General features: G+C 38.9%; 4 protein-coding genes across 5 annotated transcripts; 1 reads left to right on the top strand and 3 right to left on the bottom strand.

Moving 5' to 3' along the window:
• Positions 1 to 274: 274 nt before the first annotated feature.
• On the bottom strand, positions 275 to 5912 carry Ttc26 (Tetratricopeptide repeat domain 26). The gene is made up of 6 exons (XM_008198446.3): positions 5769 to 5912; positions 5581 to 5718; positions 5003 to 5533; positions 4633 to 4959; positions 4413 to 4581; positions 275 to 823 (listed from the first exon to the last, which is right to left on the bottom strand). Exons 1-6 carry the CDS (start codon positions 5769 to 5771, stop codon positions 330 to 332), a joined length of 1662 nt encoding a protein of 553 aa, XP_008196668.2. The 5' UTR covers positions 5772 to 5912; the 3' UTR covers positions 275 to 329.
• Positions 5913 to 5968: 56 nt separating this feature from the next.
• Nubp2 (NUBP iron-sulfur cluster assembly factor 2) lies at positions 5969 to 6964 on the top strand. Its single transcript, XM_967294.4, has 3 exons — positions 5969 to 6168; positions 6218 to 6306; positions 6366 to 6964. Exons 1-3 carry the CDS (start codon positions 6058 to 6060, stop codon positions 6925 to 6927), a joined length of 762 nt encoding a protein of 253 aa, XP_972387.1. The 5' UTR covers positions 5969 to 6057; the 3' UTR covers positions 6928 to 6964.
• LOC135266582 (actin-3-like) lies at positions 6924 to 8464 on the bottom strand. The gene has a single exon (XM_064357643.1). It carries the CDS (start codon positions 7922 to 7924, stop codon positions 6941 to 6943), a length of 984 nt encoding a protein of 327 aa, XP_064213713.1. The 5' UTR covers positions 7925 to 8464; the 3' UTR covers positions 6924 to 6940.
• An 85-nt stretch (positions 8465 to 8549) lies between these two features.
• On the bottom strand, positions 8550 to 12762 carry LOC659219 (actin related protein 1). 2 transcript variants are annotated; one of them, NM_001172372.1, is given in 2 exon segments: positions 8550 to 10016; positions 12567 to 12762. In NM_001172372.1, a coding segment is annotated over 1 exon segment (1131 nt). In that variant the 5' UTR covers positions 10002 to 10016; positions 12567 to 12762; the 3' UTR covers positions 8550 to 8870.
• Positions 12763 to 13345: the final 583 nt, after the last annotated feature.

Raw genomic sequence — 13345 nt, forward strand, 5'->3', positions numbered from 1 at the left:
TTTTTAGTAGTTTTTGATTTTTAGCTTTAGTAGAGAACAATTTTTGTATATCTCATATCATTTATTCATTTTTTATCCATTTTACTTTTCCATTTATTTATTTTGCTATTTTGCTAATTACCTAAGTTAAAAACACTTGTTTTCGGCACAAAATATTTTTTTAAGAATTTTGCCCTGTTTTTAAGGCTATTTTTAAAAATGTAACAAAATCCTTAAAAAAGGGGCCTTCTAGTAGTCGTAGTAGTTTAATTTTTGGATTTCAAAAAAAACACAATTTATTGCTAGAATTAAATTAGAGAAAATACAGCGACTAAATGGGGGCTTATTTATTATGAAACCGTGACCCTTTTCTCCTTCACCCACTGTCTTATTACTTTGGCCATTTGGTCAGCCTGGGTCGAGGTGCTGCTCCTCAGTAGCTGCAACACATCACCCAGCATGTCCACTGGGAACTTCTGGGCCACCACCCCTTGGAAAACCCCCGCAATTGCGCCCCTTTTTCCCTCCCAAAACTCCGGATTGGGGTCCAGTCTGTCCAACATATCGAAGGCCTTGGCGGCGTACCAGAACTGCCCCATCTTGTAGCAATCATTGGCAATCAAAAGCAACAAATTGAAGCTCTCGGGACTACTTTCCATCTTCAAATAAAGCTCCCATGCCAGTTCGGGCCGTCCATTCATGACGTAACACCGAGCCAAGTTGGAAATATAAATCGGACTCTCCTTTATCTTCGGGTCCTGAATCAGGAGAAACGTCTCTTCGGCCTCCTTAAACTGGCTGCAAGCGGTCTTGGCTTGGGCGAAGTTGAAATTAAATGTATCGTCTGGAAAAAATTCATTTATACTGTGTCAAGTGCGTAGCAGGAAAATTGCATGTTTGCCATTTTTTCACAAAACCAATTAAATAAAAACAAACATTTCTACGTAATGATTAATCACTTTCTACACGTTTTTGCTACCAGGGATAAGAAAAACAATGAATCGTAATCAGCCGTAATTGTCTTGATGCATTTAATTGCAATTAAGAGATTATTTAATATCCTGAATCAAGCCTTGTTAAACATTGCGTAAAGCCGTAGTTTTTAGCTTTTTCACAAACAGGAATTAAGCAGTAATTAAAAATAACACCAGCTAATGGCGAAAATAATTAGCTCTTACCTGAACTGCGCTAATTATTACTATTACTATCAGGGTCGGATTATGATTAATTTTGTGCTAAAAACAACTTAGGTAATTTAACTAAAATAGCAACATAAATAAACGGAAAAGTAAATGGATTAATAATGGTTAACTAAAATAAATGCTCAAAAATTGCACTCTACTTAAGCTAAAAATCAAAAATTACTAAGGAAAAAAAAAATAAAAATAAAAATAAGAACAAAAAACTAGATAAAAATTGTCTTTTCTTTTATTGCGAAATTTGTTCACTTTAAACGTAAATGGCAACAACTGTATAAAAACAAAAAAGAGGGTTAAACATAAAAAAATTATAGAGACAGGAAGAAAGACACAGAACCAAGCAAACAAAAGAACAAAAATTGAACAAAAAATTACATAACAGCAACAAATACGTACAGAAATACAGATAGGAAGAACAGATAGAGAAAGAGAAACTGGAAACAGATAAATAGAAAGACAGATAAAAGGTAGAAGTAGGTTAGGAAGACGCCTGTGATTACAGAAAATTGTACAAAATCGCATGACAAAAAAAGGAAAACAGATGGATAGATGGATGTACTTAAAATTTGTTAAGAAAAACAGACGGAAAGACAAATAGACAGACATAAAAAAATCGATGTAAGAAAGACAAAAAAATATAAATAGATTGCATGACAGCAAAAAAAACAGAAAGACCGAACGATAGAGATACAGAAAAAAAATCAGCTAGAAAATGGAAGAGAGAAAAAAATGTAAAGAGAGACTGAAAAATAAATAGAAATAAATAAAAAGACAGGGATATAACGACAGAAGAATGTGATGATCACACAAAAATCGTAAAAAAACAAGCAGAAATAGAAATAGGTTTATTGATGTTTAAGAAGTTAGAAGTTAGAAGGAGTTGACCACAGGAACAGGAATGTATAAAGACAGGCGTGGAAACAGAAAGACTAACATAAAAACTTGATAAACAAAAACAGAAAATGTAAAAACTGATTGATTTCCTCATGATTTTTTAATCTTTATTCATGATTTCTTCAGATTTCCCAAGATTTTTCCTAATATAAAACTGAGCAAAAAATCGAATAACAGAAATAAAAAGAAATAAACATAAAAAAGAGACAGAAAGACAGAAAACTCATGTGAGAAATCATAAAAAATGTCTGAAATTGAATAAAAAGAGCAACAAATCGTAAATACAGGTAAACAGAAAAGACAGAAAGACAAGTGCAAAGAGAGATTACAAAATAAAAAGACAAAAAAAGGTAGAAACAAATAGAGAGAAGAATAAGAGAAACACATGTGATCACAGAAAGTGGGGCAAAAAATCGTATCACAGAAATAAGGAAGAAAACAAACAGAATCAGAAAGACAAAAAACGGAAAAACGGAGAAATAGAACGAATGTAACAACAAAAAATTTATAAAAGAATCGCATAACAGAAAGAAAAACAGACGGAAAGAGAAATAAACAGACAGAAAAACAGCTAAATAGTGAGTCTGTAAGAAAAACAAAAAATATAGCGAGATTGAGAAACAGAAAGACGCATAAAACCATAAAAAATTGAACAAAAAACAGCAAGAAAAACATAAATACAGTTAGGAAGTAGGAACGACAAAAAAGCAGGAAAAACAACAAGACAATGCAAATAAAATAAAATGCAAAGAGAGATTGAAAAATATATAAAAATAGGTAAAAGATAGGGACAAAAATTAGAAAAATAAAAAATGCATGTGATAACACAAATAAAGCAAAATATCGTGTAAAAAAATTAGAAGAAATAGGAAAAATGAACAAAAACGGAAAAACAGAGAGATAGAAGAAAAGGAGAGAGAGAGAGAAGGAGAATGTTAATATAAGAACAGAAAGGCAGACAAACAAAAAAACAGATATATAATAAGAACAGAAAGACAAAGGAAGACAGAGAAAAACGCGAGGACAAACAGAACGGAAACATAGAGAGAGTGAAAAACAGACAAAAACCTATTTGCATATTATCAATTTTGAGATTAATTTTCTTGTTTATTTTTGTGTTTGTTGTGGAAATACATACTGACGGACATTTGCTCGCATTTAAAGTCAAACCAATGCTTTAGATAATAAAAAAATTCTGTTAAACCTTAATTTATAAAATTACAAGTTCGTTTTACATGGTTCTACAAGCTGCATAATTAGAATCAAAATAAGATCAAAATAATATAACTATGTAAAGCATAGAGACACTGAGACAGGAAGAAAGATAGAAAAACAAACAAATAAAAACACGTATGTGACAACAAAATAACTAATAAAAAAAATTTTGAACACAAAAATTGAACAAAAAATTACATAACAGAAACAAATACAAATACAGATAGAAAGATAAATACAAAGAAAGTCTGAAAACAGATAAATAGAAAGAAAAAAGGTAGAAGCAGATAGAGAAATAACTATAGAGACGCCTGTTATCACAGAAAATTAGACAAAATCGCATGAAAAAACACGGAAAACAGTGAGATATAAATAAAAAAAAAAGAAAAACAAATAGACAGACACAAAAAGAGATAGATGTAAGAAAGACTGAGAATATAGAGAAATTGGGGAACAGAAAAATGCACATAAGCACAAACAATTAAACAAAAAATTGCATGACAGCACGAAAAACAGAAAGACAGAACGAAAAACAAACAGAAAAAAAATCAACTAGACAATGGAAAAGAGAAAAAAATGCATAAAGAGACTGAAAAATAAATAGAAGTAAATGAAAAGCCATATCGACAGAAAAACAGAAAGACGCATGTGATAAAAATATCGTGTATTTTTAAAAACAAGCAAAAATAGAAATAGACATTGATGTCTAAGAAGACAGAAGGAGTTGACCACAGAAACAGGAATGTAGAAAATCAGGCGTAAGAAAAGAAATACGAACGGAAAAAATATATAGACAAAAAGATAAACGCAAGCAGAAGCAGAACAGAAATCTTAATTAATAAAGTTGCAAACTTGTTTTACATGGTTTTACAATTCTACATAATTGGAATCAAAACCATAAGATAATATAGCTGCGTATCATTTGCCAATACGTGAATATTTACATAATTTCCGGATTCTAATATTCCGTGTTGTATATTAAAAATAGAAGAGGTCCCAAAATTGAGCCTTGTGGACACCCACAACTGTAATCCAGTCCTGATTCTCGCCAAAGTGGAAGAATCGTATTTTCTCGAGTCATTTAATTGAAAGTGTATATTTGGTTGCATACATTCGAGAGCTTACCTGAGTGGAGAAAGCTTTTGATTGAGGACAAATAAACGAGGACTTCCTCAAACTGTCCCGCTAGAAAGAAAAATGCGGCCATACATTGCCGCCCATCGATCGTATCACATTCACTCGCCGAACTCCCAACTAACTGGAAACACTCCTCTGCTGTTTTAATATGATCAGGCTAAAAAACGCAATTATTTTTGATTTTGCCAATTTGTAGCAGAAAAAATACAGAGTTCAACTCCTGTCCTAAGGCCGCATTGACAACCCCTTTGAGGATATACTCCTGGGGCACGGCCGGTTGTAAATCTTGCAACAGATCATAAGCTTCCTTAATATCGTCATTTCTTAAATAATGTATGACAAGATTCAGCCTCGCTTCTGGGATTACGTCAACCAGCGATGGAAACACTTGCATAGCGCCTTCGCCATCTCGGAACACAACTAGATTGTGTTTGACTAGATCGTACCCGAAGCCAACATTTGCGCTTTGTTCGACGATTGATCTCAATTCGTTTTCGGCAACTGAGCCTTTGTAAAGCCGGAAGTGGTTACAGGCCTACAATTTTCCCTCAAACTAGAACTACAGGACACACACGTACTTTTAAGTTTGTTGCGATGACCGAGTCCGGGTACTGGTTGAGATACAAAGTCAGAACTTCCTGAGACACGTCGTAATAATCAAGCTTGTAGTAACAGAGCGCCACGTAAACATTCAGGGCTAGATTATTACGATTTTGCAGCAATAACCGTTTGTAAATATCGATGGCTTCCTGGTAATGAGCCCTCAAGTAGTGTATAGCCGCCAGACTTAACTGGTCCTCGAGGACGTCCTGCAACTGCTCGTGGTGCTCCATCAAAGCCGCCTCGTCGCGCAATTTGTGAGACAAATGAAAGTTTAGGCGCGTTTTTAGCCCACTGGGCCCCGATTTTTGAAAAATCTCTTTCGATTCTTCGTACATCCCCAAGTAGAAGTAACAACAAGCCAAATTCACCGCAAGGTTGTCCAGATCTGGCTTCGATTTCAGCAAATTTTCATAAATAGTTAGCGCTTTTTTGTAGTTTCCTTGGTGGAAAGCGCAGTAACCCATCCAGAGGTCTATGTTCACGTCGGGCTCTTGGATTTGCATAAACTGGAAAATTGTTGCGTTAAATCGTGTCTTGTGATCATTATTTGTACTTCTAGTAAGGTCATAGCGCCGGTGTAGTCCCGCTTTTTGAGGTAATCCTCGAATTTAGGGACGTTGGTGGAATTGTCACGAACTGAAGTGCCGGGGTCACTTGAGGCACTTATAGCCGGCTTAACTCTGCTTAAAATCTGCAAAAGGCTCAACTAGTTGCTTATTTTTTGCAAAATGAGGGAAATACCATTGTTGGGAAAGAGACTGGAGGACCGTGTTTGTAACGAGTTACTATAGCAACATTTTTTTAAGCAAAAAGTGATAATGCGTAATCCAGTGCTTTATTATTATTATTTGTAACACAAAAATAAGTTATTTAGTATTAATAATAATAATAAAATGGCTTTTTTGGGCTTTCATCAATTTCCAAAAAAAATAATTCAAACGCGCTGCCACCACCCAACCGAAATTCCCTGCTAAAAAATGACAATCATGACCTAACCTCAAAAACTCGATAATTTATCGCACTTTTTGCAATGTTGGAGGGCGTCAAGCACGTTATCTTGGTCCTTTCGGGCAAAGGCGGTGTCGGCAAGTCAACCGTCAGCACCCAGTTGGCCCTAACTTTGAAAGAAAAGGGTTTTAAGGTTAGACCCAACCTCCACCTAGAATGAAAAATTAAGCGATTTTCCTTAGGTCGGCTTGCTTGACATCGACTTGTGCGGCCCCAGCGTCCCATACTTGCTCCAACTGGAGGGCAAGGACGTCCACCAGACCGATGGGGGGTAAAACTAGCTACTTGAATTTTTTGAGGTTATGTTACTCAAACTTGGAAATTTCGTAGCTGGGTCCCTGTGTACGCCGACAACGACCAGAAACTGGCAGTAATGTCGATCGGCTTCCTGCTGAATAGCCGGGACAGTGCGGTGGTGTGGCGCGGGCCGAAAAAAACCGCAATGGTTAAGCAGTTTTTGACGGATGTTTGTTGGGGCGACTTGGACTATCTCCTAATCGATACGCCCCCCGGTACCTCCGACGAGCACATAAGCGTGATGGAGGCCCTCAAAGCGGTGAAGTGCGATGGGGCTATAATTGTGACCACCCCCCAGCAAGTCTCCATAGAAGACGTGCGGAAAGAAATCACATTTTGTAAGAAAACCGAAATCCCGGTGCTTGGAATTATCGAAAACATGAGCGGTTTCGTGTGCCCCTCGTGTACCGAATGCACCAATATTTTCAGTAAAGGGGGCGGGGAGGCCTTGGCACAACTAGCCCAAGTCCCGTTTTTGGGGGTTTTGCCCATTGACCCCCGGGTTGGGGCTCTTTTGGGCAAGGCGTGCGTCACAGAACTGCCAGACTCGCCCTCAGCCAAGACGTTCAATACCATTGTACAGAAAATAACTTGATGTATTATTTTTATTAAAAAAACTTTGTGTGGACTAAGGAAGGGCCGTATTCCTCGTACTCATCCCGTGACATGCACATGTTTGGAAACGTGGGCAATTGTGCCAGGATTGCGCCCCCAAGCCAGGCGGAGTTTCCGCGGTCCGCTTGCGAGACCACTCGGGGGGTGCGACCTGACATAAACTTGAATTGGGGGGCTCCGTTGACTAGTTCCCGCTCCAATCGTTCGCCAAATCCCGGCAGTAGGGTGGTGCCCCCCGCCAGTACGAGTTTTGAGGCCAAAAGGGGGCGCAGTTCGGGGTCACTTCGCCCCAACGCGTGGAAAATGAATTCGTGAAGGGGGCTGTATTCAATCGATGATTTGTACAGCTCTTCCGGTATCAAATATTTTTCGTTTCCGAGCGTTATTTTGCTTCCGTCCGGTAATAAAAATTCCTCTTCATTCACCTGTTCGTTGTTTAAATCCATTGATACGTAAAAAGCCCTCTCTTTGATGCTATTCGCCGTGGCGTAATCACACCGAAGCCCTTTTTTTGCGAGCGCATCTTGGAGAAATTCAGTCAAGTATTGGCCCGCGACCGGGAGCCCCCTTGTAAGCGTCCGTTCTAGAATATGTCCCTCGTAGATGGGGTAAAACTGGGATTCAAAATTCCCCGATTGGACCACTAATCCCGTCAGGGATCCATAACTGTAGAGTGACAACACGGAAGGGTAGATCAAGTGTAAAGCTGGGATTTTAAAATCCTCAAACATGATTTGGGCGATTTTTTCGGTGGTTGCTTTAGAGATTGGGAAGTTAGGTTTGGTGAGCAGAACTGGGTGGTTTTCAGGTGCCACTTTCAGTTGTTTATAACCGGACTGCCAGTTTTTTCTCAAGTGGTCGCAACTGTACAGTTTCATACCTTCTTGAGTTGGGAAAACGATGGGTGCGGCATCGTGGGCGAGTCCGATCCTGGTGTTGGCGGACCCACAATCGAACACGACTGCACATGGTGGCATTGTAGTGATAAGACTGATAAAGATCACTTATCCATTTAATTAATCGTATTGCTCCAAAATCACATTTTTACTTTACTAATTGAACGACCCACTTTGGCAGACTCAAGCAAAACAATTTTTTAATGAGTTTTCTACATATTAATTTGTTTTATTTGTGCACTTAGATTCATTTAAATACTCATTAGTAATTATAAATAATAAAAAAATATTTATTTTCGTAAACAGTCCTAACTGCAATTAATTTCCTTTCCCCAAGGTAAAACACTGTATCTATAAAATACCTAAAAACGGTTAATTACTCCACTTGTTTAAGTAAAAATAAATCAAGTCTAAAAATTTTTTCTTGGATTATTGCCTATTGATTCAATTTATCTCATAAATGTTAATACTTAATTATTATTATTAATTGCTTTTGTATACGTTGTACTGGATACTTTAATATCTTAATAAAAGTGATATTTTTTCGTTAAACATTTGAAGAAGCTGTTTAAATGAGTTATATACGTTTTAGCTTGGGCTTTGTTCAAGAAACCCCTTTTGATTCCTATTGTTTTAAATTCTTGTCCGTTTTTTATTTTTTTATTAACACGCCTGGTGAGTGACGAGTGAATTGAATTAAAATTCGTCTTGGTATTTCGTATTTATTGTAGAAAAACTGAATAAATTATAAATAAAAAGACAGTGTATTTTACAAATTTTAACTATTTTATTATCCCATAAGTGTTAGCCTAAAGTAAATACATAATAATAGAGTCTTCTGCGTACGGAATAAATTATAATAGATAGTAATACTTTGGCCTAGTGCAAATATTGAAACCGTACATTGGTTGTCAACATACAAAACATGGCAGTTCCTTAGGCTCAAAAGCCTCCTATCGCAGTTAATATACAAACGAAATTGAACTGATGACTAAATAGTGGAATGTTGCAAGTTGGAAAAAGAAATTTAGAAGCATTTCCTGTGGACGATGGATGGTCCAGATTCGTCGTATTCTTGTTTGGAAATCCACATCTGTTGGAATGTCGAGAGTGAAGCTAGGATGGAGCCACCGATCCAGACGGAGTATTTCCTTTCTGGGGGAGCAATGATTTTGATTTTCATCGTAGATGGGGCTAGTGCGGTGATTTCCTTCTGCATACGGTCGGCGATTCCTGGGTACATTGTGGTACCTCCGGAGAGTACGGTGTTAGCGTAGAGGTCTTTACGGATGTCAACATCGCACTTCATGATGGAGTTGTAGGTGGTTTCGTGGATGCCGCAAGCTTCCATTCCCAGGAACGAGGGTTGGAACAGGGCTTCGGGGCAACGGAACCTTTCGTTTCCGATGGTGATGACCTGACCGTCGGGGAGTTCGTAGCTCTTCTCCAACGAGCTGGAGCTGGCAGCGGTGGCCATCTCTTGCTCAAAGTCCAGCGCTACGTAGCAGAGTTTCTCTTTGATATCACGGACGATTTCCCTTTCGGCGGTCGTGGTGAAGGAATAGCCACGTTCAGTCAAGATTTTCATGAGGTAGTCGGTCAAGTCACGACCGGCCAAATCCAGACGAAGGATAGCGTGTGGCAAAGCGTAACCTTCGTAGATGGGGACGGTGTGCGAGACACCATCGCCCGAATCCAAGACGATACCGGTGGTACGACCGGAAGCGTACAAGGACAATACTGCTTGAATGGCGACGTACATCGCTGGAGTGTTGAAAGTTTCGAACATGATTTGGGTCATCTTCTCTCTGTTGGCTTTAGGGTTCAAGGGGGCTTCAGTCAAGAGGACGGGGTGCTCCTCGGGGGCCACACGCAACTCGTTGTAGAAGGTGTGATGCCAGATTTTTTCCATATCGTCCCAATTCGTCACAATCCCGTGCTCGATCGGGTATTTCAAAGTCAAAATACCACGCTTGCTTTGGGCCTCATCTCCGACGTACGAGTCCTTCTGGCCCATACCGACCATCACGCCCTGATGTCTGGGACGACCCACAATTGAGGGGAACACGGCACGGGGGGCGTCGTCCCCGGCGAAACCGGCTTTGCACATACCGGATCCATTGTCGACGACCAATGCGGCAACTTCTTCGTCACACATCTTGATTAGTATTTACTGAAAGAAACGACAAAAAATTAAAATCGATCGATTGATTCAACAGTCGATCAATGAATGTGCACGAGAAAACCGGTACAAAACGACGCACAATGGACTCCGTTAAAACCGGTACCAATACGCCTCATCCATATTTATGGACCCGAACCCGAACTAAAAACCAACTCTTACGAGAAAATCCTGTAATAACGACTGCGGCAAATTTGGAAAACAAAAATAATTCCGCATCAAATGCCGTAAAAACAAAAAAGATCAACCGTCTAGTTTCGGAGATATTTTTGACTCTTACACTGTGGCATGTGGAAAAACGGTTTTTTTACGTTTTTTTTGCTGTAGCTAGCAAACCCTTCTTAAGGTTAAAAAAAAACACTAAATCAACATTCAGAAACGCCTAACAAATATTTTAGAAAGAAAAAAAAGCTGGAGGTTACCGTCCAAATTTTGGAGTTATTTATAAACTATGAGAAATTTGTCTCTCTGGAGTAGTGTAACATATTAAAAGTCGCTGTTCCTACACGGTGAGCGTACCAAAGGGGCTTTTTATGCTTTTATGGCCTTCTGTTGCCATAACCAACCACCATAAAAATTTATATAGGCTGTTTCATTTTTGGATAATGTACAGAGTGAGTCAATAATGGGTTATATGGGAATTTTTTGTTAATATGCAGCCAATAATACTGCTTCCAACTAACCAGATCGATAATCATTAAAAAAATTCTAAATTATTTCATAATGGGCTATTATTATTTGTAAATATGAAAAAACAATGTAGATTCAATTAATGTTTTTAAATTAAAAATTAAAGTCTCAAAGTGGTCAGTGCAATTAGTACTAGTATCTTAGGACATGTCAGATGTAACTATTGACTCACCCTGTACAAGTGACAGATTGCTAATATCAGTATTTTCAAAGTCAACTCTTAGTTTTTCTTCTCTCAGAAATCCAGAATTACATTTTTGATTTTTTTTACCTTTAAATAAAATTAATGGCGGGTTATGTTACAACACTGAATTCAAAAAAATACTTTTTATAATAAATTATTAAATTTGATCCTTCGTGTTAATAAAAAAAAATCAAATTAGTCTTGTATTTTCAAAATAAATGACGATAGAAAATTGAAGAAGTTCTCAGATGACAGAATTTAAACATTTTCAACTGTTTCCCAAATTTCGAAGTGTTCTGTGAAACCGTTCTGAAAATATTTGGCTGTATCCATACTTTTTAGCACCCTGTATATTTTGTTGGATAACTTTTTTCTAACTTAAAAAACACTTTTGTCTTAAATGATTTAAATGATTTAAAGTATTGAAAGCGCTTATTACAATAGTGAAAACCGTTTTTTTGTATCTGCTCTCTTAAAACTCAAATGGTTTCGATTTAAAGTTGAAATTATGACGTCATAACCACCTAGTGAGCATTTGGTCCAATCTTAAGGTCAAATGATTTTTAAGAAACACTGACAGAATTTTACGAAAACTCGACGAAATTCCTCAATGTTTTCGCGAAGTTCAAGACTTTAGAACAGAAATTAGTCGAAAAAGTAGTTAAATGTCCAAATATCTGTTATTGAGAGGGTTCAGTGATAAGAAGCCTGTGATGAGGCGGTTGTGACGTCACGATTTCTTTCATTCGAAGCTATTATCTTGCATATTTTTCATCGGAGAAAATTTTGAAAAATTCTACTGGTACGGAATGAACAATATTTTCAATTTAAAACATAAAACAATTAAAATAACTTGCCAATGCCTTTAAACCCCGACCGGTGAACTGATTGACATAATCGATACCAACTTAAAAAATTGTAGCCAACTTCACCCCACTTCAACCGCTCATAATTAATTGGAAAAACGTTAGGAAAAACGGCGTTATTATCAAAAATTGCTGAATAATTGTACAAACCGAGACAAAAAATCGTTAAATCCGTTGCGTTAATTGCGCAAAAAAACCGTTAAAAAAACGGACCGAAATGTAGCTAACTTCCGACCACTTAATTCAAATCGATCAAAACGCAACGGAAAATAATCACAAGGGGGCTGCACCGCCCCAAGTATTCAAGTATTCACGACCACACCCCACTGTAATTCCACACAAAATTTCAACTTACTTTAGTATTATTAACTATAAAAATTTATAAAATCTAAGCACAGTTCCGTCCACTCGCCGACGTCTGCACAAATATCACAAAAGCCTCGTACTGTGAAATTTGAAAATTTCCCTGGCTATATATCTGACGTACGTGGTGCCCCTCCCCGACGCGAGATTACAGTGGCGCAGAGCCAATCGCTTCCAAACATTACCATATAAGGAAGAATTGTGCATCGGGGCCCCTTGCCCCCCCATGACACACAATTCTTTATCAATGATGAATTCGTTGTAAAAAAATGTAACTGGGGGCTCAGTGGTCGGGATCGTTATAAGCGTCCCGCGGCCCGGCTTTGATGTTTGGCGGCGGGCCAACGCTGCAACCACCTGCCGGGCCGAAAATAGCGCTTCGCAGGTGGTTGCCGGAGCGCCCGACAGCCCCAAAAATAAAAAATTGTCAAAACTCACCGTTTGAAAAGACACGTCACACAACACCAACGAGCGAGCAACGAATGAAAAGCCGGTGCGATTCAAGCAAGCCGGTGTTCGAAAAACTGGACTTGTCCGGGTGAGTCCGGGTGGAGAAGCGAGAGATTCGGCGGCTCCGGGCGGGTTCTTCGCGCTGGGGGCGGCTGAGAGCGGCGATTTGGGGGCGGTTTTTGGCCGGACGTTGTCAAAATCGAAACAATTGCCGGGAAATTGTTGATGCGGTTGCCGGGTCGGGTGCGGCCTCCCCTGCGTGGCGGGCGCGTGGACTCGTCCGCCCCACCAGCTCATTCACAACGCGAATGTTACCATATATGGGCATAAAGCGGACGCGGAGTTCTGATTGGTCGAGGCGTTTGCCTAACCTAACCTGAGATGGAGTAGCCGGCCGGCTTTTTGATTCATGTCGTTCGACGACCTTGGGGCTTATGGCATGGGGGCACATGGGGCCCGGCGCCAGATGGCCGATGGGCCGGCTGGTGGAAGCCCCGGATTCCAACGGGACGCTGGTACAGTTACGGTTTCATAAAATCAAGTCGGCGCTTTTTGCCCATTAATGGCACTAACGAGCGAGATTGATTCAATTCAACGGTTTTTATGGGCTAGGTACTGCATTATTTAACATCCAGACGGGCGCTTAATGGCGCGCTTTTCCTATTCATGGGAGGATTTTCGGTTTCTTTGAAAATTCTTACGATGGGTGAGAGAAGGTCAACTGCACGACTCCATATTTGACCTAAACTCTTGGAAAAGGGAAAGCT

This window comes from Tribolium castaneum, chromosome 6, assembly GCF_031307605.1.
Source record: "Tribolium castaneum strain GA2 chromosome 6, icTriCast1.1, whole genome shotgun sequence".
Taxonomy (NCBI): Eukaryota; Metazoa; Arthropoda; class Insecta; order Coleoptera; family Tenebrionidae; genus Tribolium; species Tribolium castaneum.